The sequence below is a fragment of the Zonotrichia leucophrys genome, unplaced genomic scaffold (assembly GCF_028769735.1).
Source record: "Zonotrichia leucophrys gambelii isolate GWCS_2022_RI unplaced genomic scaffold, RI_Zleu_2.0 Scaffold_84_193343, whole genome shotgun sequence".
NCBI classification, from domain to species: Eukaryota; Metazoa; Chordata; class Aves; order Passeriformes; family Passerellidae; genus Zonotrichia; species Zonotrichia leucophrys.
This window is the reverse complement of record NW_026992289.1, coordinates 12935-35084: the sequence shown is the minus strand read 5'-3', so window position 1 is coordinate 35084 and position 22150 is coordinate 12935. Positions and strand designations below refer to the sequence as shown.

The following is a 22150-nucleotide window of genomic DNA, read 5'->3' as shown; positions in this document are numbered from 1 at the left end:
GAATGTATGCTCTGCATATTCAGCAGAAATGCATCCACGGAATTAAGTTGGTGGCCTGCCATTCTCCCAAGAAATTGCCAGTCAAAATTCCAAACTTGTCAAGGCTGCCCAATTTTAAGAGTATAAATAGTATATAATCTGTTTTACTGAAGTTGTTACTAGCCAAAATAGAAACTCAAATTTGCTGGCAGAGTGTACTCCAAATTTATTATGGATCTCAATGTAACTAGACACTCAGGTGTCTAACTTGTACTTGTAACTGCATAGTTATTCTTTAGCAATTGTATTTGCCCTCAAAATGAGCTGTGGGGAAAATTGTAAGAATGGCATTACATTTGCAAAATATCACTTCTCTATAAAAATCAAGTACAGAAGTGGTACCTTTCCATTTCATAATTATTAATAATAGTACATTTGTACTAATTTTATTGAAAAATTACTTCCATATTTTCTATCAATAATAACTACCTTCAGAAAAAGACAAATCTGTCTCTCATTCTCTTTACACCTTTAACAACAGCTGCTAATCATATATGGACAAAAACATGAAAATAAAATTAACAGCAAGCTCAAATTTAAAAAAACATTGACTCATTTGTATATTTGACCAATATCTTATACATGGTATTACTAATGTAAAAGGAAACAAAATAAACAAAACAAACGGGTGTTAAACTTTTTTCTACCTGAAAATGACGCTTTGTAAGTCAAATGGGTATTCAATGATCCCTGTTGTTGGGACTCGAACTCTAAGCACATCTTGCTGAGTTGGCAGGTAGGCTGAATCTGCTATGCGGTCCAAGTCGTTAAGGTAACTATAGATGGGAAGAAACAACAGGAATGTAAGACAGTGAGACCATAATGTCACTGAGGAAAAGAGAAAGGTAGTCTTAGGAAAAGAAATGAGGTGTGGGATAGGAAGAAGTACAACAGGAAAAAAAAGCAATAATGACATAAAAGAGGAAAGGAAATTAAAAGGAGTGCTCCAGTCTCTCTCTCATTTTTATTATAATTATTGCTATTATCATTATTATTGTTATTATATGTTACTTTGTTTCATTAAACTGGTCTTATCTGAACACATGAGTTTTACTTTTTTTCCCCCCAATTCTCCTCCCTATCCCACTGGGAAAGAGAAAAGCAGGGGAGTGAGCTGCTGCATCGTACTTAGTTGCTCGCAGTGGATATAACTTTCGATTATTTTATCAACTTAGAGGGAATTAAACATGTTTCTGACAATCAGTCTGAAAGCTTTGTCTGCATCAGCAATACAAAATTTCATTCAAAACGCTAAAATCAATAAAATCTCCATATATTTCTCTTTAAAGCTCATGTTCCCTCTGATTCAAAATAATATAAATAATTTTTTTAAAAATCATCAGTGGGTAAGCGTGTGTATCATAGGGATTGTCATCAGAGTATTTCTGCTCTACTGCACCCACTGCTTTGTACAACATCTGAATATTTTAGAATATAGCAGCAATTAATTGTTTCTCTTTACTCATGTACAATCTTCCCAAAATGCCAGTAGAACAAATCATCAGACATGCTCAATACCATTAAAATGACTTTTGTATTAACCATGTAAGAGTATACTTTTATTTTTCTAGAACTGCATACACATTTTCCATTAGAAGGAATGGGGTAATGGCATAATTTTTTTAAAGTAACTTATTAGGTTGACAGACCATTTCAAAATGCTGAGCAGGAATATGGAAAGTAGAAATTAATAAAAGTGGATATTTACATGAAAGGAAAAGATTACTGGAATACTATTATGACCTAAATGCACACTACCAGCACACACAATTTTCAAATATTATCATAGCTATTACAATAATACAGAACATTTAGATTTTTATTTTTTTAGAAAAGTATGGAATAGTTCCAGTTGGAAGAGACCTACAACAATCATGTAGTCCAACTGCCTGACGTCTTCACTGCTGGCCAAAACTGAAAGCATATTATTAAGGGCATTGCCTCTTAAACACTGACAGGCTTGGGGCATCAGCCACCTCACTAGGAAGCCTCTTCTAGTGTTTGATCACCCTCTCAGTAAATAAATGCTTCCTTATCTGGACCTCCCCTGATGCAGCTTTGAACCATTCCTACACACCCTGTGAGTGGATTCCAAGGAGAAGAGCTCAGCACATCCCTCTTGTGGAGAGTCAGGGGCAAGCATACGGAAGAATCTCGGTCTGTATGGTTAGATAGGACACCCCCCACGCTGCAGTCAGACCGTTGCTCCGTGCCTGGCCTCACCCAGGTGGACGTGAGCAGAAGGAAATGACACTGACTGCCCAAGCCATAAAAACCCTTGTGACCCCTCAATAAACGCCATTTGCTGTCCACCACATTGGTGTCAGGAGCATATGGACCGACTGACCCTGGGCTTTGGGCCACTGTGCCGGACTTAGAACCAGTTCGCCACGTCTTGAAGGCAACATCTGGTGCCGAAAACCCAGGAGACGATCAGCGCCCGGGGTTCAGGGATTTCGCCTGGACAGGGGACCGGCGGCTGCACAGCCCCCGGACCTGCGTGGACCATGGAAGCCATAGCGAAGTGTTGCAGTGTGTTGCAATGTCCTGTTTTAAACTTCCGGGTCCCTTCCCAGGTGTGCCTATCCCTTCTCCCTTCCCCCTCGCCCCTTGCTGAGTGTGCCCTGTCAATCAGGCTAACATACCAGCAAGGCGTCGTGTGGTTCGTCAATTTCAAAGGATGCTCCTCAGGCTGGGGGACATTGGCCCGTATAGGTGTCCCTAGTCCCTTGAGACCCTGCCCCTTTCACCTGGTTGGTAGCTCACCTGTCCCCTCCCCCAGAGCTCAAAAGGTTAATGAGACCATGTGGCCGGCATTCTGTTAGCAGCAGTTGCCCCGGTTCAGACCTCTGTAACCATGGAATAAACATCTGGCAACCCTCCAGCAGAATCCTCTCCTTTCTTCTCTTCACCATAGCTAGAAGCTCTCTCTCCTCAGGTAAACGGAGTTCCTGACAAGCCTGGACTTGCACCAGTGCCCCACTGCAATCTCCAGCAGCCAAGGTATCTCTGGGGTAAAACACCACAGAAGCCGCCTTTGGCTCAGCAGCGAGGGTCACACTGACCCAGGCACAATCTAACTGGTTATATTGGGATTTTTATTCCAATAGCGAAGGTCGTAAGTCAGATGCATGCGCAATGGAGTATTGAGTGTAAGCTTAAAGACCTATGTCTTGCATTACCGAGACTGATTAAGCTTGGGGCTACAGAAAGCCCAGTGGATATCCTCCATCCGGGGGTTTGGGATAATTGTACAAAAGCTCTGGCCGAGGAAACTATGTCCTCAGGCTCAGGGAAAGCCCAAAAATCGTGGGGCAGAGTTATCCAGGCTCTGCAAAAACCTCGGCAAGAGCAAGAAACCTGGAAAGCCGCGTGGACTTGTTTATTAGCCATGCCGCAGGTGGGGGTGGGCGCGGCAATGCAGACCACGGAGGACTTTGATCAGATCGGCTGCACGGAACCGCGAAAGCCGGATTCCCCCGAGCAGACCGATTTAGCATCAGAGGGGGGGGGAACACGCGCGGGCGTTTTGGCAGGGGCTCGCAGAGGAGGCGAGAGAAGCGGCCGGATTGTCGGACCCCACAGGGATAGATAAAAAAGCCCCCCCACCTTATGCGTTTGAAAATGGCGCCGACGCGAGGGTGCAGGACGGAAAGGAGGAGGCGGGGGGCAGAAATGCCGACTGCTTGCTTAACAACGCATGTGCGGGTGAGCGGGGAGAAGGGGCAGCCCCCGCGGAGGAGCGTAAGACCAATCAGAGCGCTCAGTTCACATTAGGTCCTTATAGGGCAAGCACCTCCCCCAGCAGGAGGCGGGGGGACCCCAGGGGGAGGAAACGGCCCGACCCATGCAAGAAGGGGCGGGGTCGGAGCCCGAGAAAACGGCAGAGCAGCCCGGAAACATCCGGCTAGTCGACTTCCGGCTCAGACTTGGACTCGAGCTCTGAGCTCGAGAGGGGATCGGGGGGTTCCGACTTGGATTCTAGTTTTAACAGAAAGAGAGCAGCGGCATATAAGGTCACTAGCCAGAGCGCTCCTGCATGGGTGAAGGGGTTATCAGAGAAAGATCGAACCCCACTTACAGACTGGCGGAAAATAAAAATAGCGTGCGCGGAGTGGGCTCCGTCTGCCACTCTGGTGTTTCCGGTCCGTGAGGGGGGGCAGGCGGAAACAAAAGGACCTACTCCTCTGTAAATCCGAAAGACGTACAGGCAATTATTAAAGCGATTGCAGACAGGGGGATTAATTCTGCCATGGTTTCCACACTCATTGACAGCATTTTTGGAGGGGATGACATGCTACCTTTTGATATTAAGTAGACTTGCTGGATGATTTTTGATGGGGCAGGGATGATCGTTTTTAAACAGGAGTGGGAGGACAACTGTATAAAGCAGCTAGCTTTGGTAGCCGGAGCTGACCATCCACTGCACAGCTCCAGCATACAGAGGCTAATGGGCACAGACCCCACTACGATCACCCCCCAGGCGCAGGCTGAGGGCCTGCGGGCCCATGAGGTTATGACAACAACCCGTGCTGCCCGAGAAGCTATCCGTGTTGCTTCCAAAATAATAGCCAAACGCTCCCCATGGTCCAGTATAAAACAGAGTGAGAGTGAGAGCTTCACTCAGTTTGTGGACCGTCTTCAGGCAGCATTAGATTCCTCTGCATTACCCTCAGAGGCGAAGGGTCCTGTGCTGGCAGAGTGCCTACGCCAGCAATGCAACTCAGCCACCAAGGACATCTTAAGAAAACTGCCACCTGGATCCAATGTTGCTGCCATGATCAGACATGTTGCAAAGGAAGAACACCTAGCTCCCATCCAAGCAGCAGTTCACACTGCAATAACCAGTGTGATGGCATGCCTTAAGCGTGGCCAGGCAGGCCACGTGGCAGTAAACTGCCCCCAGCCAGGACGCCTACCAGCAGCTGCTCTACCATGCGAGGGGAGACTTAGGGGACCATGCTGGGCATGTGGAAGGAAGGGGCATTTATCTAAGGAATGCAGATCCAGGCCTCAGGGAAACGGGAGAGGGAGGGGGCAGCCGGGCCGTATCCAGCCTCCTCCCACCTGGAACATGCAGCGGCCCAGCTACAGCAACCCCCAATGGGGCACAGGGCTCTCATGCCCACCACCACCCTCTCAGGGAATGACCAACTTTGTCGCCCAGCCAATGGCTCAATCAAACCCACCTGCACCTCAGGAATACCAAGAACAGCCCCCTGGGGGCGAGGTCCCTGGGTGGCTTTGGCCATGAAAGCATGGGAACGAGACCCATGGGTGGCCTTCGCCCCGAAGGTGGGCAAGCACCCACTGATCGTGTGGGAAGTGTGTCGTCTCCACAACAGCTCTGACAACTCGGCCATCTGCCTTCCCTTTTGAGTGGACACAGGATCAGATGTCACCGTCATCCCAGACATACATTGGCCTCGACCATGGAAGCTAGAAGAAGCCCCCATGGTGGGCGGAGTCGGAGGGCTGTCTCTAGCCCACAAAAGCACCCAACCAGTAGCAATAACCCTCTGCACTGAGAGAGGACGAGGAAGAACTATCACCCTCACTACGTACGTTATGTCGGATTGCCCACCCTTGTTGGGGAGGGATGTCCTAGCCCTGCTGGACGTTAGGGTGACAAATTTATTCTAAGGGCCACTGTCACATACCCGCCATTGCCCATCAAGCTGACTTGGAAATGAGTTGATCCGGTGTGGATCGAGCAGTGGCCCTTGTCAATGCCTCGAATGACTGCTCTCCTTGAGTTAGTTAGCCGTGAATTACACAAGAATCATATAGAACCCTCCACCAGCCCATGGAATACCCCGATCTTCCTAATACCTAAAAGGTATGGTGAAGGCTTTCGTCTCCTGCATGACTTGAGGGAAGTGAACAAAAGAATCCAGCCTATGGGCCCCGTGCAAACTTCGCTGCCCATGAACTTGATGATACCAAGAGGACAACCCTGTGCAGCGCTCGACATCAAAGACTGCTTCTTTTCTATTCCCCTGCACGAAGACGACAAAGAGCGTTTCGCCTTCTCCATCATCTTCCCAAATAGCCAGTGGCCCAACCTACATTTCCGATGGAGGATGCTTCCACAAGGGATGGTGGACTCCCCTACCATCTGCCAGATCACAGTGGACCAAGCGCTAGCACCAGTCCGGCAGAGCAATCCGACTGTGACCATTGTGCAGTACATGGACGACATCCTGATTGCAATGCCATCAACAAGACAAGTAGACCAGCTGGTATCAACCATCTCCGAGACCTTAAAGACAAATGGCTTCGAGGTAGCGAGTGCGAAAATAAAAAAGGGACCGTGCGTGACCTTTCTAGGAGTGGGAATCACAAGCTCCTACATAAGTCCTCCCCAGATGAAAATCCACCGGGACATCAAGATGCTCCAAGACGTGCAACAGCTGGTAGGGTCCTTACAGTGGCTCCGCAACATCATCCTGATTCCTTCCGAGGTCATGGACCCTTTAAATGACCTCTTGAAAGGGAAGAACCCATGGGAGCAGAAAACCCTGACACCAGGAGCGATAAGCTCGCTCAACTTCATCGAACGTCAGATGTCAGAGAGTGTGCTCACCAGATGGGATTCAAGTGCCCCAGTCGATCTGTATGTCCACTTTACAAAAAAAGGGGGAGTGGGAGCCTTAGCCCAAGGACCCCCCGACAAAGCCCAACCGATACTATGGGTGGTCTTGGGGAAACCGTTGCGTGCCTTTTCCCCGGGAGTCGAGTGCCTCAGCAGCCTCATTATGAACGGCAGGAAACTCGCCCTAAGACATCTGGGCATCGAGCCTGCCAAGATATACTTGCCTTTTTGCAAACAGCTCTCTGCGCAGTCAACAACAACATCTGAATATCTAGCCATGGCCCTTGTAGGCTTTGGAGGAGAGATTCGCTACACAGAAAAACCCCCTTGGACTCGGCTGCTCACGGTCATCGATATCGACCTCCCACCAAAAGGAATCGACCGACCGCGGGCAGGACCAACCATCTTCACGGACACATCATCGCAGACCTCCACCGCAGCGGCAGTATGGCAGTCAGGAGAACAGTGGCAATGTGTCAAGGCAACCGACCCCACGCTTTCAGTCCAACAGCTTGAAGCAGCAGCCGTAGTGCTAGCGTGCGGACTGTTCCCAGAAGAACACCTTAACATTGTGACTGACTTCATATTTGTGGCCAAGCTCTGCCTAGCCATGTCCGGACCAGGTGTGTCAGTGTCCACAGTGGCAACGATGCTGGAGGAAGCACTCTATTCACGGAAAGGCACCATATCAGTCATCCACGTTAACAGCAATGACCCGATCAAAGGATTCTACCAAATAAGCAATGACAAGGCTGACGCCGCTGCAAAGGGCGTATGGACACTGAAAGAAGCTCGTCAGTTGCACGAATCCCTTCACATTGGAGCTAAAGCACTTGCGAAAAGGTGCGGGATTTCTACCGCCGAGGCAAAGCACGTCGTCGCCATGTGCCCCCACTGCCAGAAGTCACCGCTGTGGTCGAGTGGCGTCAACCCCAGAGGCCTCAAAGCCTCAGAAATATGGCAGACAGACTTTACACAATGCCAGCTGTTGAGACCACGAGCGTGGTTCGCAGTTACCGTAGATACGTACAGCGGCATGATTGTGGCCACACAGCATCTCAAGACCGATTCCAAAGTGACCATCCAACATTGGCTAACAGCCATGGCATGGCTTGGAGTGCCAAAACAAATCAAGACAGACAACGACTCAAACTTCATTTCAAAGGTGGTCCAAGCATTCGTCTCGAAATGGAACATCGCCTTGGTACATGGCATCCCATACAACAGCACCAGACAAGCCATTGTTGAAAGAGCAAACCAGACTCTGAAAACTAAGCTGGAAATACTAGCAAAGACAGAAGGCCTCACCAATGCCATTCCCCCGGGTGACCAGGTGTGCATACTGGAGACTGCGCTGCTAGCGTTAAATCAATTCCCTAGGGGGGATGAAACAAACAGTCCTGCCCAGAGACACTGGGCCACTCGAGCACTAGAGGAAGGCCCACGGGTGGTGATCAAAAATGAACTAGGGGAGTGGGAACAGGGTTGGAGACTAGTGCTCACAGGGCGGGGATATGCAGCCATTAAAAAAGACGGGGACATTAAATGGTGTCCACTCAAATCTATTAAACCAGACCTTCAAAGAGAAACTTATGAGAATTGTGAGACTTTGTTTGCAGGACTGGATCTTTGGACGCCCCCGCAACCCATATGCCCCACTAGCGGGAAAGAGAGAGAGGCCATCGAGCGACCAGACATCCCCTGAGAAGCTTGCACCATCAATATCAAAGCAGCAACGGTATCTCTGTGTGATCTTGTTTCTAGGGTTAGTAGGCGGAGGACAGGCAGACACAAAATATTACCCTCACCGGCCATTCAGGTGGGTTCTACGCTATCTCTCACGTGAGGGGGCCATCAAAGAAACTGTTACAGCCGACAGGGAACCCCAGATTTCAGATCAGACAATCCACGCCAATGCAGATGGGACACCCTCCGGAGACGCAATACCCTAAGTCAGGTTACGGGCCAAGGCACAATGCAACCTTGGCAAAGCAGATGGGCAACGTCTGCCGGGAATTCGTCAGACATAAGGGAGGGAAGTTCCAGTGGGTGATCTGAGCTGCGTCGGGAATGTGGGTCTGCCAACCATCTGGGGTTAGCCCATGTGTACCCCTTGACAAATTCGATCATTCTACTGACTTTTGTGTCCAAGTTCTAATTGTCCCCAGAGTCCTGTATCGCCAGGAAGAAGAGGTGTACCGCTTGTTCGAGGAACCCAATCGGCTCTACAAACGAGAAGTGATAACAGGCGTCACCATCGCAATGCTCCTCAGTTTAGGAGCTACCGGCTCTGCCACAGGCATCTCGGCCCTTGCAACACAACACCAGGGACTGGCACAACTGCAGATGACAGTCGACGAGGACTTGCAAAGGATCGAGAAATCCATCTCTTCCCTAGAAAAATCCCTTTCCTCACTCTCAGAGGTTGTCCTCCAAAACAGGAGAGGACTGGACCTCTTGTACATGCAGCAAGGGGGCCTGTGTGCCGCCTTGAAAGAGGAATGCTTCTTTTATGCAGACCACACCGGAGTCATCAGAGACTCCATGGCCGAACTGAGAAATCAGCTAAACCTAAGAAAAGTGGATAGAGAAGCTCAACAGGGCTGTTTCGAGTCGTGGTTCAATCGGTCCCCATGGCTCAGCACCCTGATTTCTACCCTAATAGGCCCAGTCACTATAATCTTACTAACCCTAATCTTCGGGCCTTGCATATTAAACAAACTGGTGCTATTCATTAAAAGGCGTTTAGAAACGGCTAACATTTTGTTTCTCGAGCGCCGACAATTACTTGAAGGCGTGCCAGTTACTAACACACTTGCAATTGTACACTAATTCTACTAACCCATGAAATTTTGTAACCTCTACATTTTATAGCTTTGTAAGATTTTTACTAATCATGGGGGGGGGGGGGGGGGGGGGAATGTGGAGAGTCAGGGACAAGCGTACGGAAGAATCTAGGGCTGTACGGTTAGATAGGACACCCCCCACCCTGCAGTCAGACCCTTGCTCCATGCCTGGCCACACCCAGCCGGACGTGAGCAGAAGGAAATGACACTGACTGTCCAAGCCATAAAACCCTTGTGACCCCTCAATAAACGCCATTTGCTGTCCACCACATTGGTGTCAGGAGCATATGGACCGAGTGACCCTGGGCTTTGGGCCACTGTGCCGGACTTAGAACCAGGTCACCACGCCTTGAAGGCAACACCCTCTCCATGTCGCTTCCTCAGGAAGCTGCAGAGAGCCATGAGGTCACCCCTCAACCTCCTTTTCTCCAAACTAGACAAACCCAGAGTCCTCAGCTGCTCCTCACAAGACATGCCTTCCAGCCCTTTCACCAGCTTGGTGGTCCTTCTCTGGACGCCTTCAAAGACCTTCACATTCTTACTAAATTGTGGGCACCAAACTGCATACAGCACTCAAATTGAGGCCCCACCTTTGACAACTCATTGATAAAGGGTTTATCATAGTTCTGGTTGATCATATTTTATAAGTCTTTATTAATGCAGTGAATTATATTCAAGGATTCTTCATATCAGGTTGGATCAATGAGTTGAGTGGATCAAATGTTATGAACAAAAATTCAGTTAATATTTTTTTTGTGAGAAAGAGTTGCAGGGGGGCAGCCAGGTCTCAGGCTCTGCCAGGATTCCTAGTGCTTTCTTATTGTAATACCGGGTCGTTAAGGCTTATCTCCTCTTTTGTATTAGTAAAAAACCTGGCTGGGTGCGGTGGATGACCCTTCCCCCGAGGCTGTGCTCTCTTACAGCATAGGGAAGACACCTGAGAGGGTGGGGGGGGTTATGCAAAGTGACTCCAAAGTCCAGAATGCTTTGTGGGACCCCGACTCGAAATGCAACGAGAAAACCCCAAAAACAATGAGCCAAATAAGAATTGAGAGACTAAAGTGATGTCTGGACGTGAGGAGCCGAGTGCTGAGCCTGCAGAGATGCTGAACACCTTCGGAGCCCCTCTCGCCCTGAGCAGGGAGTGGTCCCAACGCCAAGACCAGACAGCCACCGGGGCAGAGAGAACAACACCTGACAGGGACATCACGCCCTAAGGCTCCCACGAGGACTGGATCCCCCGGCTCTGCCCCTAGTGGACAGAGCTGCGCATATCCTCCTCCTCTGAATCGCCCTGGGAGACGCGACGGGGACTGCAGCCCTGCCGAGCCGCCCAATCCTGAGCTGATCACTTTTAATAAAGGCATTATAAAGGAGAAGAAGTCTCCTGACCCTGTTTATTTCATCAATTGGTGATGTAAATGATTTTATCTGAGTTCATTAAGAGTGTGAATATCTCTGAGTTAACCAGTCCCGCATGGGAGGAGCATATACATGGCTAAGCTCAATAAAGAGTATAAGAACTGAACAGCTAGCAGAAGAATATTGAAGAGAGCAACAGGCTTGAATTGGTTTCAGTCCACATATTCCCTCCTGACACCTGAGGATGCCTAGCATCCTGACAGTGAGCACATAATAGAGAACAGTAATGACAATCACACTGGTATTGTCTCTGGCACAAGCAGCAGCTTTAAATGAAAACATCAACACATCAAGCACCTTTTCCAACTGCAACTGTGCAGGCCAAATCCTCACTCCAGCTGCTTCTAACTACACCTTTTTCCATAAGTCACAGTCCATGCTTAACTCTTGCTCTTGTGCAATGTCTCCATGATCTATTGCTGTGAAAACTATCTCAGCTTGTTTGACTGATACAGACTGGGAAGTTTGTAACCTCCAGCAGGGAAGCAGGATGGAGCTACCTTTTCCACTGGTTTATTTGCAAGCAGAAGAGGACATTTAATTTAAAAGTTATATAACAAAATGATAGGGCCACATGAAATGTCTTTAGAATCGCTGAATTCAGACTACTCTGGATGAAGAGTAAAAGTGAACACTATCAGAAAATGAATATTTTTATTTTTTTTATCATTACCTATTAAAGACAATTCACCATGGCTTTTAAAGCATTCATCTACTGAAGTTCTAATCAAACTACTGACAAATACAGTACTCATGTGAGAAAACATGCAATCTTGGTTTAAGACAATTTAAAGGGGAACACTCTGAGTTCTTTCCCTTTGTTTTAACCAATCCCTTTCCACCAATAAGGAGAAGCAAAATACAAATAGACATAAGTGAAAAAATAACAGTTTACTAACAAGCAAAATGGCAACAGGCAAAAAACCCCAGTAAATAATCACTAGATACAAAATTGTTAAATCTCACAAACTCCCAGAGAACAGACACCTAAAATGGAAGAAATTCCCTTTCCAAAATGGCTCCTGCCATTGGCAACCACATGTAAGGAGACAGGGAAAATGGCATCTGACCCTTCCCCCAAGATGGCAGCCTTTACAGGTGATCACACGGTCTGGGAGACAAGGGGGAAGGATGGTGGCAAACCCTTCTGGGAAGGTAGGAGCTTGCGGAGCAGTTCTAGTGGCAGATGAAGACTTGCCGGCATGTGTGAAGTAAGCACCGTCTCCTGCTGCTTCCTCCTGCCACCCGCTGGAGTCCGCTGGTGTTGGTGCTGCTGTCTTCCGCACTGCAGTTGTGTTGGGGAAAAAGAACTGGCCTGTTGGCACCGATGCAGGGTGACCTGGCCCCAGGGACTGAGGCTTGCATTGCAAAGTTCACTTCGAAACAGTTTTTGATTGTGAAATGCAGTTTTTCTGAGTGGCTACTTTTGCAAGCCCAGAAAAAAAGCCAAAAAACACAAAACAAGCCCCTCAAAAGTGGAGCCTCCACCGTCAGCAAATGCTGCCAGGAGAGAGAGACATCTCAGCTTCCAGGCTCCAACTTAAAAAAGGACCGCAGCAAAGTTCTCTCCCCCTCACCCGGTTCTGTTTTCTGGCTGCAAGGTCTTAAAAAGGCACTAACAATTTTTGGGCACAGATAGATATGGAATACAACAGCATTTTGGGTTACCCGTGACATGTGCACATATAAAAATTTTAATCACATAACAGGCATGCATAAGGGATTTTAGGATAAGGGTCTAACTAAAAAAAAAGACAATGCCTAGATAAAATTAGAAGCCCTTAGAAGCTTTACCACATACATGCATGCACAAATTCTGCAATCAGATATTGTGACACAACTGCTGGTTCAGTATACACAAGAAGTTGCTACACACATGCGCTCTTTCAAACAAACAAGGAAATTGTCATAAACATGAACTTTCACAAAAAGTGTTGCCAACTAGTGCCAAAAACATATTTTGTTAGTTTATTAACTTCAAATTTTAAAAATATATTAAGGATACAGATCTTGGAAACATCCTGACCATTGTCTTAAGGTGGAGTCCAAAACCAGATAGTCACTATTATTACTGAGGAGTCAGTTATACAGTTAGCAGCAACTATGCAAACAATTTAGGGCAGAACTACATGGCACTAGGATTTTATTTTTATCACCTGCTAAGAAATATCTTATTTTGATGAGACAAATTGTGGTTATGACCTCTCACCCAAATGGTATGTACTAAGCTAAGCATTTTACAAAGGAACAAAACAAAGCAAACAAAAAAAAAGCATGAAGTTACTTTTAAAAAACCCCAGTAACCTAGTAACTGCGTAAATTTACACTACAGACCGAGTCTAAGAAGTTAATTGTAGCTATAATTACTTTACTTTTGTAAAAATTAATTTCTCTGGCTGCTGAGGTTCTGAGGTTACTATCGCAACAGGCAGAAGGTGCATTACCAAAGTAATGTGTATGTAACAAGCTGCTGACAGTAGCTATTGCTTAACATCAGAAAAAACTGCTAAAGTATACTTGTGATCTGCAAACTAACCAATCAGAAAAAGAAGAAAACCCTTTGTTTCCTAGTCAGTGTTGGGAAAAAAGCACTTACTTTTAATGAATTATATATTCCCTGTGACAAGGGCCAAAACTACAATCAGCCTTCAAAGAAGTTACCAGGCTATGAAGGTGCTAATAATACCCTTGAAAGACTTTCAAAGGAACTATCTGTCCATATTACAAAAGGAAAAAGAATGTGATAATAGGAATAGACTAATTAGCTTTGCATTTTCCCATATTTTTCTCATCTAGAAATCAGACAGAGAAGTGAGAAGACTCCCAAACTTAATAAAAAAACTGATAAGGATAGTAGAACAGAACAACATTTTACTCTTACCAAATAAAGGGAACAATGTAGACTTGGAGAAGTAGATAAGGCTGATAAAGCAGGAGTCATGCAAAACAATGGTATTGCACTTTCTCAAGAGTTGAGGTCAAGGAATGGCCACCTAGAAATTAGGACATGGGACACTGAAGACCACCAAAGACCCCAAAAGACTATATAAGGACTTCCAATAAGGGGTGCGACTATGTAAAATAAAGTAATACATAAATACATATAGAACGAGTAAGCAGAGATAGGTAATGATTATGTAACCAGTGTGTATGATAAAAACTGTTTACCTGATGCTCAGTGCACTCAATTAGAGGGAGGATCCTCCAAGTACCCAGCACTGCAATAAAGAATGCCTGCTTTCTAATACTCAAAACTGTGTTACCAAGTTTCTGTCTGACTGATTTCAGTATCATTTTCTGGCCGCCAGATGGGACACTCTGCCTGATCTCCTGTGGATACAAGTGATCTCTGGATCTTCAGGCTGGCACCGAGACTTTCCTGGAGAAGACCACAGTTCTTCGGACCAGTCTGGGACACAGGTAGGATCACATTCAATACTAAGGCATTTTTTTGGGAATCCTGACCATATAAGGCATGTAGATTTTCCGGCATGTTTGGTGGATTATTTGGTATTCTGAAATTCAGTGTATGACTTGGTTTTTTTGATTGATGGATAATTGTTTTAATTGTTTTGTATTTGTATCTGTATTGTAACATTTTGGATCTACTATTTGGAGATGGGTAGCAGACAATAATTTTGAAAAAATTCCCACTTGGTTGCACTTTGTGACATTGGAGAAAGATTGGTGGGCCCCCTGGGAGAACAGCTATCAAGGAGAATTTGACTAAGTTTTGCAAATAATAGTGGTCATTGTACAAACCAGACTGGAGAAAAGTGGCCACAAAATGAAGCATTCAAGTATAATACATTGTTACAGTTAATGTTTTTAAGACGGGAACAGAAATGAGATGAGGTTATGTATGCTGGTATGTTTTTCACTTTGTGGAATCATCTGGAATGGCAGAAAGATTGTGGCTTGAATCCAGCCCACTCAGACCCTTTTAATCTGGCTCTTGAAAAAAAAGAATCAAGGAAAAGGGTTAAAACCTTGTTCTATGTGCAGCATAAGAAAAATTTGTTCTAAACATCTCCTCAAAAAAGAGTATGATTTAGATCTTATGGTCAGTCCTAATCACAGGTTGGATGGGGAAACAGATAATCAGGTTGCCAAGACTGATATTAAGGGGGAATTGGCAAGTCTAGAAGAGAAGATAGAGAGGATGGGGAGGATGTATCAAGGAGAAGAGGGTTTTAGCCTCATTGCAGGGAGAACTAGAGCTAAACACAGAGATGTAATAGTAGCTCCCCTCCATCAGACAGTAGGTGCAGACAGTCCAATCACAGTAAAAGTGCAGTTTTCACTAACCTACCTTAAAAATTGGAAGTTGATGGCTGGCACCTACCGAGATGACCCAGACAAAATGGCAAAAGCATTTAAAATTATGATTAAAACTCAGGACCCAGACTGGAAGGTTATAGATACTATGTTAGAAATGTTGTTTGATAGTATTGAAAGAGATGGTTGTTAAAACCAGTAGGAGGTTGGTGGAAGAGCAAATTTTGACAGGTAAATACCTACCAAATTTTTAAATCACCTGAAAGAAATGGTTCGAAAGTATATTAATATTGATTCTGAAACAGAGGGAGAAACTCATTTAGCCCCCATATTTGTGAGGCAATCATCATGTCTTGGTTTGAAAGATAAGTGTTTGCCAAGGAAGGCGGGAACCTCCCTTGGAATGGAAAATGTGACCCCCTTTGCTCCAAATTTTTATAACTTTGAAATTATGATGCTTTCAGGCAAAGATATGGAAAAAGGAATAATAGTTCTTTACTACAATATATCTATATACATGATAAGGCAAACAAGAGCAACAACAACCAAAACCAGAAACCCAATAGCAGCCTTATCTCAGCTGTAAAGCACTTTCCCTTTTGGTGTAGTTATGGCCACAGCCAGCAGGAGGTGCTGTTGGCTCCTGGCTGGGCAGGGCAGTTGCAATGATTCCCCATGGCTGCAGAGGGCACTCTGGTGCTAGTTCAGCTGCTTCTCTCCACATAGCCAATGGTGGGCAAGCCGGTGGGAGAGATAGAAAAGGAGCTTCCTTTACAAACCCACAGGGGGAGCTGGTCTCAGTGCCCCTCCGAAAGGCATGATGGATTGTAGCAGGAACCTCAGAGCAGCAAGCTGAAATGGCAGAGGCAAGCAGACCCCAGGGTAGCAAACAAAATGTAGCAGAAACTCTGCAGCCATGGCAGGAATCACGGGGGGTCAGGCAGACAGGGTGCTGGGTAAAGTGTAGCAAAAAGTCTGAAGCAGTGTCAGAAAAACAGCTGAGCTAGGCAGTGGCAGCCAGACTTGTGCAAGCAGCTGTCACACACAGCTGGGTGACGCACCCTCTGGGAAGGGGGAGGAGGTTGGGGTCCCCTACCCAGTGAGGTCAGGTGTTGGAACAGTCCCGGTTCAACAGCTGCTCTTGCGCGTAGAAGCTCACCCACAATAAGTAGAAGCTGTACAGGATGAGAACTCCACAATGGAAGCAAATCCTCAGGGCAGCAATGATGCCCTAAGTTTTAGCTTTCATATTTTCCAGATTCTGTACTGTGTTAGTATATAACTCTGAACTTCAAATAAAGTGTTAGCAAGTTCTCTTCACAGGGTAGTTAGACAAAACAATCCTTTTCCAGCCTGAGAACCAAGGACATCATTGCAGCTTCAGGCCCAAAAGGTATGAACAACAGTGAATTAAGAGCAAACTGGGAAGATGGGACTTCATGACCTGAAGCTGTAATTGGACAATTAACTGCAAATGGACCAAAACTTATAAAAGTCTGAAAACTCATTACTTGGAGTCCATCTTAGTCCATCTTGGGTGGAGCCACGGCTGGGCTCTTGCACTGCCCAAAGTGTATCCTTTGAAGGTCTTTTTAATAAATGCCTAGTTTATTCCTTTAACACTGCCTGGTCTCTGTTCTAGGTAGCTTATTTAGGCATCAGCAACAGTCCAGCACCAAAATCCGTACCTCTCCACTCTGATCCCGAGAGCAAGGTAAAAAGGAGCCAAGCCCAGCCCCTCACCCCCCAGCCAAAATCTCAAGGTATCTCTGCCTTTCCCAAGAGAAAGCCCCTCAGCTGTGAGAGTGCAGTCAGCTGCACCCCTCACCCTCCTCCTTGGCTACATTTTGTGTCTCTTTTAAGTACTGTCATTATAATCTCTTAGGCAATATATGGGAGAAAATTCCCTGAAAGAAAAAAAAAAAAAAAAAAAGAAAAATCCTAGCTTCCAACACCTCAGACAATATTAGAAGGAAATTACAAAAGGCTCGGGGACAAGACCAGTTGATTTTGGGAAGCTGTTAGATGTTGCTTGGGGAGTTTATCAGAATAGAGAAAACCAACAAGAAATAGCCAAACAAAAAGTAGTTGCAGTTGTGGAAGCAATTTCCAAAGGAATGGTGCCCCTGAGGAAAGGAAGAGGACAAGGGCATAGAACCCCTACCTTGAACCTCCCTGGGAGATTTAGTATTAATCAATGTGCACATTGTAAGAAAGACAGACATTGGAATAGGGATTGTCCACAGTTGAAACACAAAAGCCTCCCCGTCATGGCCATCACCAATGAGGACTGAGGGGGACTGGAGGGTTCTTCCCCTGCAGAACCTCTGCTTACAGCTAAGCTGGGGAATGAGGAGGTAAATAAGGAGGTTGAATTCTTAGTAGATACAGGAGCTAGTTACTCTGTGCTAAATCCAGTAAAAGAAAACTTGAGTAATGATTCCATAATGCTTGTTGGTGCAACAGGGAATTGTGAAACTCGGCAATTTCTCAAGCCCATTGATTAGGAAAACAGTGGATGACTCACTAGTTTTTGTATCTACCCAATTCACCAAAGCCTCTCCTTGGGAAAGATTTATTGGAAAAACTAAATGCTGAAATCAAATTTTAAAATGGCAAAATACAAGTTATTATTCTATAACCTAATTATGTGGAAGCCTTAATTTTTACACTACAGTCTCCAAAATCAGGCATGATTCATCTGCCAGTATCACTTGAGGATGCAGTGATTTCGATAGTCTGGGCTGGAAAGGTTCCAGGGAGATTCAGAAGAGCAGAGCCTGTAAGAACTGAATTGAAACCTAGAGCAGGACTGGTAAAGCAAAAGCAAGACCCTTTGAAAACAGAAAGCCATAAGGGGTTACAACCCTCTGTGGAAAAAATTATAAAACATGGCCTATTGAAGGAATGTGAATCCAAATTTAATACCCCTATTTTGCCAGTTAAGAAGGCAAATGGAAAGGATTACTGGCTGGTACAGGACCTTAGAGCCATAAATAAGATAGTAGAAGATATATACTTAGTAGTAGGAAATCCTTACACCTTGCTAACAACCTTGAGTGAAAAAATGAAATGGTTTACAGTATTAGATTTGAAAGATGCCTTTTTCTCTATCCCTTTGAGTACTGAAAGTCAAGAGATGTTTGCTTTTGAGTGAGAAAAGAATGCTAGCTACAACTTTCTGTACCTAGAGAAGGCTGACAAAGCAGGAGTTATGCAAAACAACAGTATTATGAGAAACTTCTCTCACTTTTAAATTTTAAAGGTTTATTAAACCTTAACAAAAATACAACAAATGACTGAATAAGGAAAAATTACAGAGCTGGGAATCTCCGTGATCAGCAGCCACATGCTCATCTACAAAATTGATGCTCTGCCTTTTATACCTTTAGCCTCTGCCAAAGGTTCGTCAGTAAACTCCTTTGCTGTCCATGGGTGAAGATTACTTTCTTACATCTTGGTTGGAGGCCAGGCGTTGTTATGCCACGCCTCCTAGTAATAAGCCAGCCCTCCCCATATGCCCTGACTACTAAGGCTATTGCAAGGGGGAGGGGAAAGAGGACTATGGGAGGACATATTACAATAACATCACAATATACCTTAACATACACATAATATCTATCTCTTAATTGAGAGACCCAACCATCACATTACTCATCTATAAGAGTATGGTGCTTACTTAAGCGCTGGGGTCAAGGAATGGCCACCTAGAAATTAGGACATGGGACACTGAAGACCACCAAAGAAGACCCCCCCAAAAGACCATATAAGGACTTCCAATAAGGGGTGCGACTATGTAAAATAAAGTAATACATATAGATCAAGTAAGCAGAGATAGCTAATGATTATGTAACCAGTGTGTATGATAAAAACTGTTTACCTGATGCTCCGTGCGCTCAATTAGAGGAAGGATCCCCCAAATACCCAACACTGCACTAAAGAATGCCTGCTTTCTAATACTCAAAACTGTGTTACCAAGTTTCTGTCTGACCAATTTCAGTATCCGAACAAGAGTAGTTTTAACTAATAACACTCTTCATTAATATGGTTAATACATTATATTCAAAATAACCTTGTAATTGAACATTCAGCTTTGAAAGGAATGAGAGAGATTTGTCATTACAAACAAACTGTGGTTCAGCTGGCAAATAAAGTTAGATACTGAGAGATTAAAGAAACAATGGGAAGAACCATAAATTTCATAAGAATTCCACTGATTGACACAAGGAAAAGAAAAAGCAGGGGGTATACAATTAGAAGGGGGATTTTATTAAGCGATTTGGGAAGTCTGTACCTCTCAAGTACCTCAGCCAATGGGGAAAGAGAGAGGGAAATGAGGCTGGTAAATTAGGATAAAAAGGAGGCTGCATCCTCTAACAATTTGAGAGACTCCATGGGGAAATGCCCCATGGCCTATTCCTTTATTTGAATAAAGTTCCAGGACTCCTCTGTCTCCTTTTTGGACATAAACCTCTTTTGTTTGTGGATTCATTTTCCTGACAGCTTTATTTAAAATCCCAAGTTATGCCACCTAATGAAGACTGGCCATTGAAACATATCTGAACTTACTTTCAATAAATGAACTTCTGAAACATTTTCAACATAAACAAACATGGGGCAGGCACTTCAAACTAGCATCCATCTCCATCCATTAATTACTATTTTTCAGTATCTTTGAAGTCACATTTCTGTTGGAAATAGTCCCATGATATATTAGCATTTTCTCAGGATGAATTCAATCAGATGAACTTCCAACCAGCCAGCCTCATCTCTGTGCCCAGGAAGATCATGGAAAAGATCATCCTGGAAGATGTGTCAAAAACCATGGAAGACAGAAAGGTGATTAGAGAGAGCTAACATGGTTTTACAGAGAGCAGTGGGTCAATGTCCAAATGGAGACCTGTAATAAGTGGTGTCCCTCAGGGGTCCATATTGGAACCTTTAGTGTTCAATACCTTTATTAATGACATAGTGGGATTGAGTGCACTCTCAGCAAGTTTGAAGATGACATAATGTTGAATGGTGAGGTTGATACACTTCAGGGAAGGGATACCATCTTGATGGCTCAGGAGAGTCTCCATCCTTTGCTGGATGCAGAGAATAGCATAGTGTCGGGATGAGGAAAAGGCCGAGGTACTTAATGCCTTCTTTGCCTCAGTCTGTAATACCAAAGCCAGTTGTCCTTAGGATCCCAGCTCCCAGGACAGTGGAATCAGATGATCTTTACATGTCTCTTCCAGTCGGAAACATTCTATGATTCTATGAATTTCTGTAACTCTCAACTCAATCTAGTATATACTCCAATTAATCAAGAGACGGCATTAAGGGATGGGCAAAGGTAGATAGCTATAGTCTTCATCTATTTCTAAGTCCTTTTCCTTTCTAAGGCCAAGAATAAGATTGCTTAATTTAGGAATACTGCCTAGTACCTCTTCCCAAACTCAGGGTATCTGGTGGAGTGAGATACTAAATTATTAATACTGGCATGTTAATAAACCCCATGCTTAGATGAAGTCCTGCTGGAAGTCCTTATGAACACAGGAGAAATTCTTGGGGATATACTGCCTCTGAAATGCACTGCTTAGGAGAAGGAATGTGACTGGCACCACACTAGAAAGCAAAATCTCTACACATAAATTTATTGAGATAGAGCTGGTTATTTACACTAATAAAATGGTTAATCTAAGACTAGTAAAGATGACTTATTACAACACAGTCAACAATTAGACCTTTTCTTAATCTATATGAGGAGAGTGGGAGTACAGGGGAAGAAAGAAGGGAGAAAACCCAAGAAATTAGGTTTATTATTTAACAGAAAGTTTGTTCAGGAGATTACAGGGAGGAGGTAAGTAGGTTAAGCAGCATCAGGAAGTCTAAGAAGATTGACTACTGGAACTGCACCCTACCTTCCCTGGGATAGTCTTGTCTGGCAGACAGGACACATGATATGGAGGATTCCCTATGCTCTCTCCACCTGGCAAAATGCAGTGACTTAAGATATGGGGGTGGTGGCATCCTGCCTGATGCAGCAGGAGCATCTCCTCTGTGACTACCTCTCCCAGGTGTCTTAGGTATGAGGGTCTGCAAGTGGAACCAAACAATGATGAGGATGATGGTCCATCTATGTTGGAGGTGTTGTCAAGGTTAAGCTGGCCTATGCACCATATCCAAACCATTTACATAAAGAAAAAAAGGCAGGTTATTGTCATAGCAGACTCTCTTTTGTGGGGAATGAAAGGTCCTATGTTTTCCTTTGTCCTTCCAGTTGCAGGGAATGATGAGGAAAGTAACAGGAAGAGCCAGCTGATCGATACCTGGCTTTGTGACTGATGAATTTTGGGTTTTTAATCACAGGTCATTCCATGTGACTCTAGACCTGCTGGTGTCAAATGAGATACATCTTTGTCAAAAGGGAAAAAGGGTATTTGTGCAAGAGTTAGCAGGGCTCATTGTAAGAGCTTTAAACTAGATTTGAAGAGGTAAAGGTGTAGCAGGCACAGGGCCTGCAATGCCTCCATGGCATTCAGCAACCTAAGATAGGAAATGCCTAGTCATGATGACTGGACCTAAGAAGCCCCTCTTCTGCCTTCAGATCCTTGCTTATCTCTCTGTAAGACTATAGGTCACATTCGCCTCAACCCTTACTACTGGACAATTTCTAAAACTCCTGTACCCTATATAAAGCCCTACTTTTGCCCAGCTCGGCAGAAGAGCTGTCTGTCCCTGAGAACCTTCACAGAAGACATCAATAAAGACATCTCTGTGGAACCTTACACAGCCTTCTCCTCTGTCTCCTGGCATCTGCCAAAGGTACTTAGCAAGCCAAGAGCTGAAATCACGAATGAGCTGATAATCACTAAGAACTCAGCTTGCTAAGACTGCCTGTGGCTCTGGAGCCTGCCTGAGGGGCCCGGACAGGACAGGTCGTGCTTAATTGGATTTCTCTGTCTTGGGCACCCATGACAGCCGG

At 45.1% G+C, this 22150-nt stretch overlaps 1 protein-coding gene across 1 annotated transcript in view; it reads right to left on the bottom strand.

The window, feature by feature from the left end:
- LOC135460668 (guanine nucleotide-binding protein G(q) subunit alpha-like) overlaps positions 1 to 3271 on the bottom strand; it is a 49245-nt gene extending 45974 nt beyond the window's left edge. The window contains exons 1-2 of the mRNA XM_064737572.1: positions 3222 to 3271; positions 687 to 815 (exon numbers count right to left, since the gene is read on the bottom strand). Coding sequence (XP_064593642.1) covers positions 687 to 815; positions 3222 to 3271 — 179 coding nt within the window. The remainder of the gene's footprint in view (positions 1 to 686; positions 816 to 3221) is intronic.
- Between the last annotated feature and the right edge of the window lie 18879 nt (positions 3272 to 22150).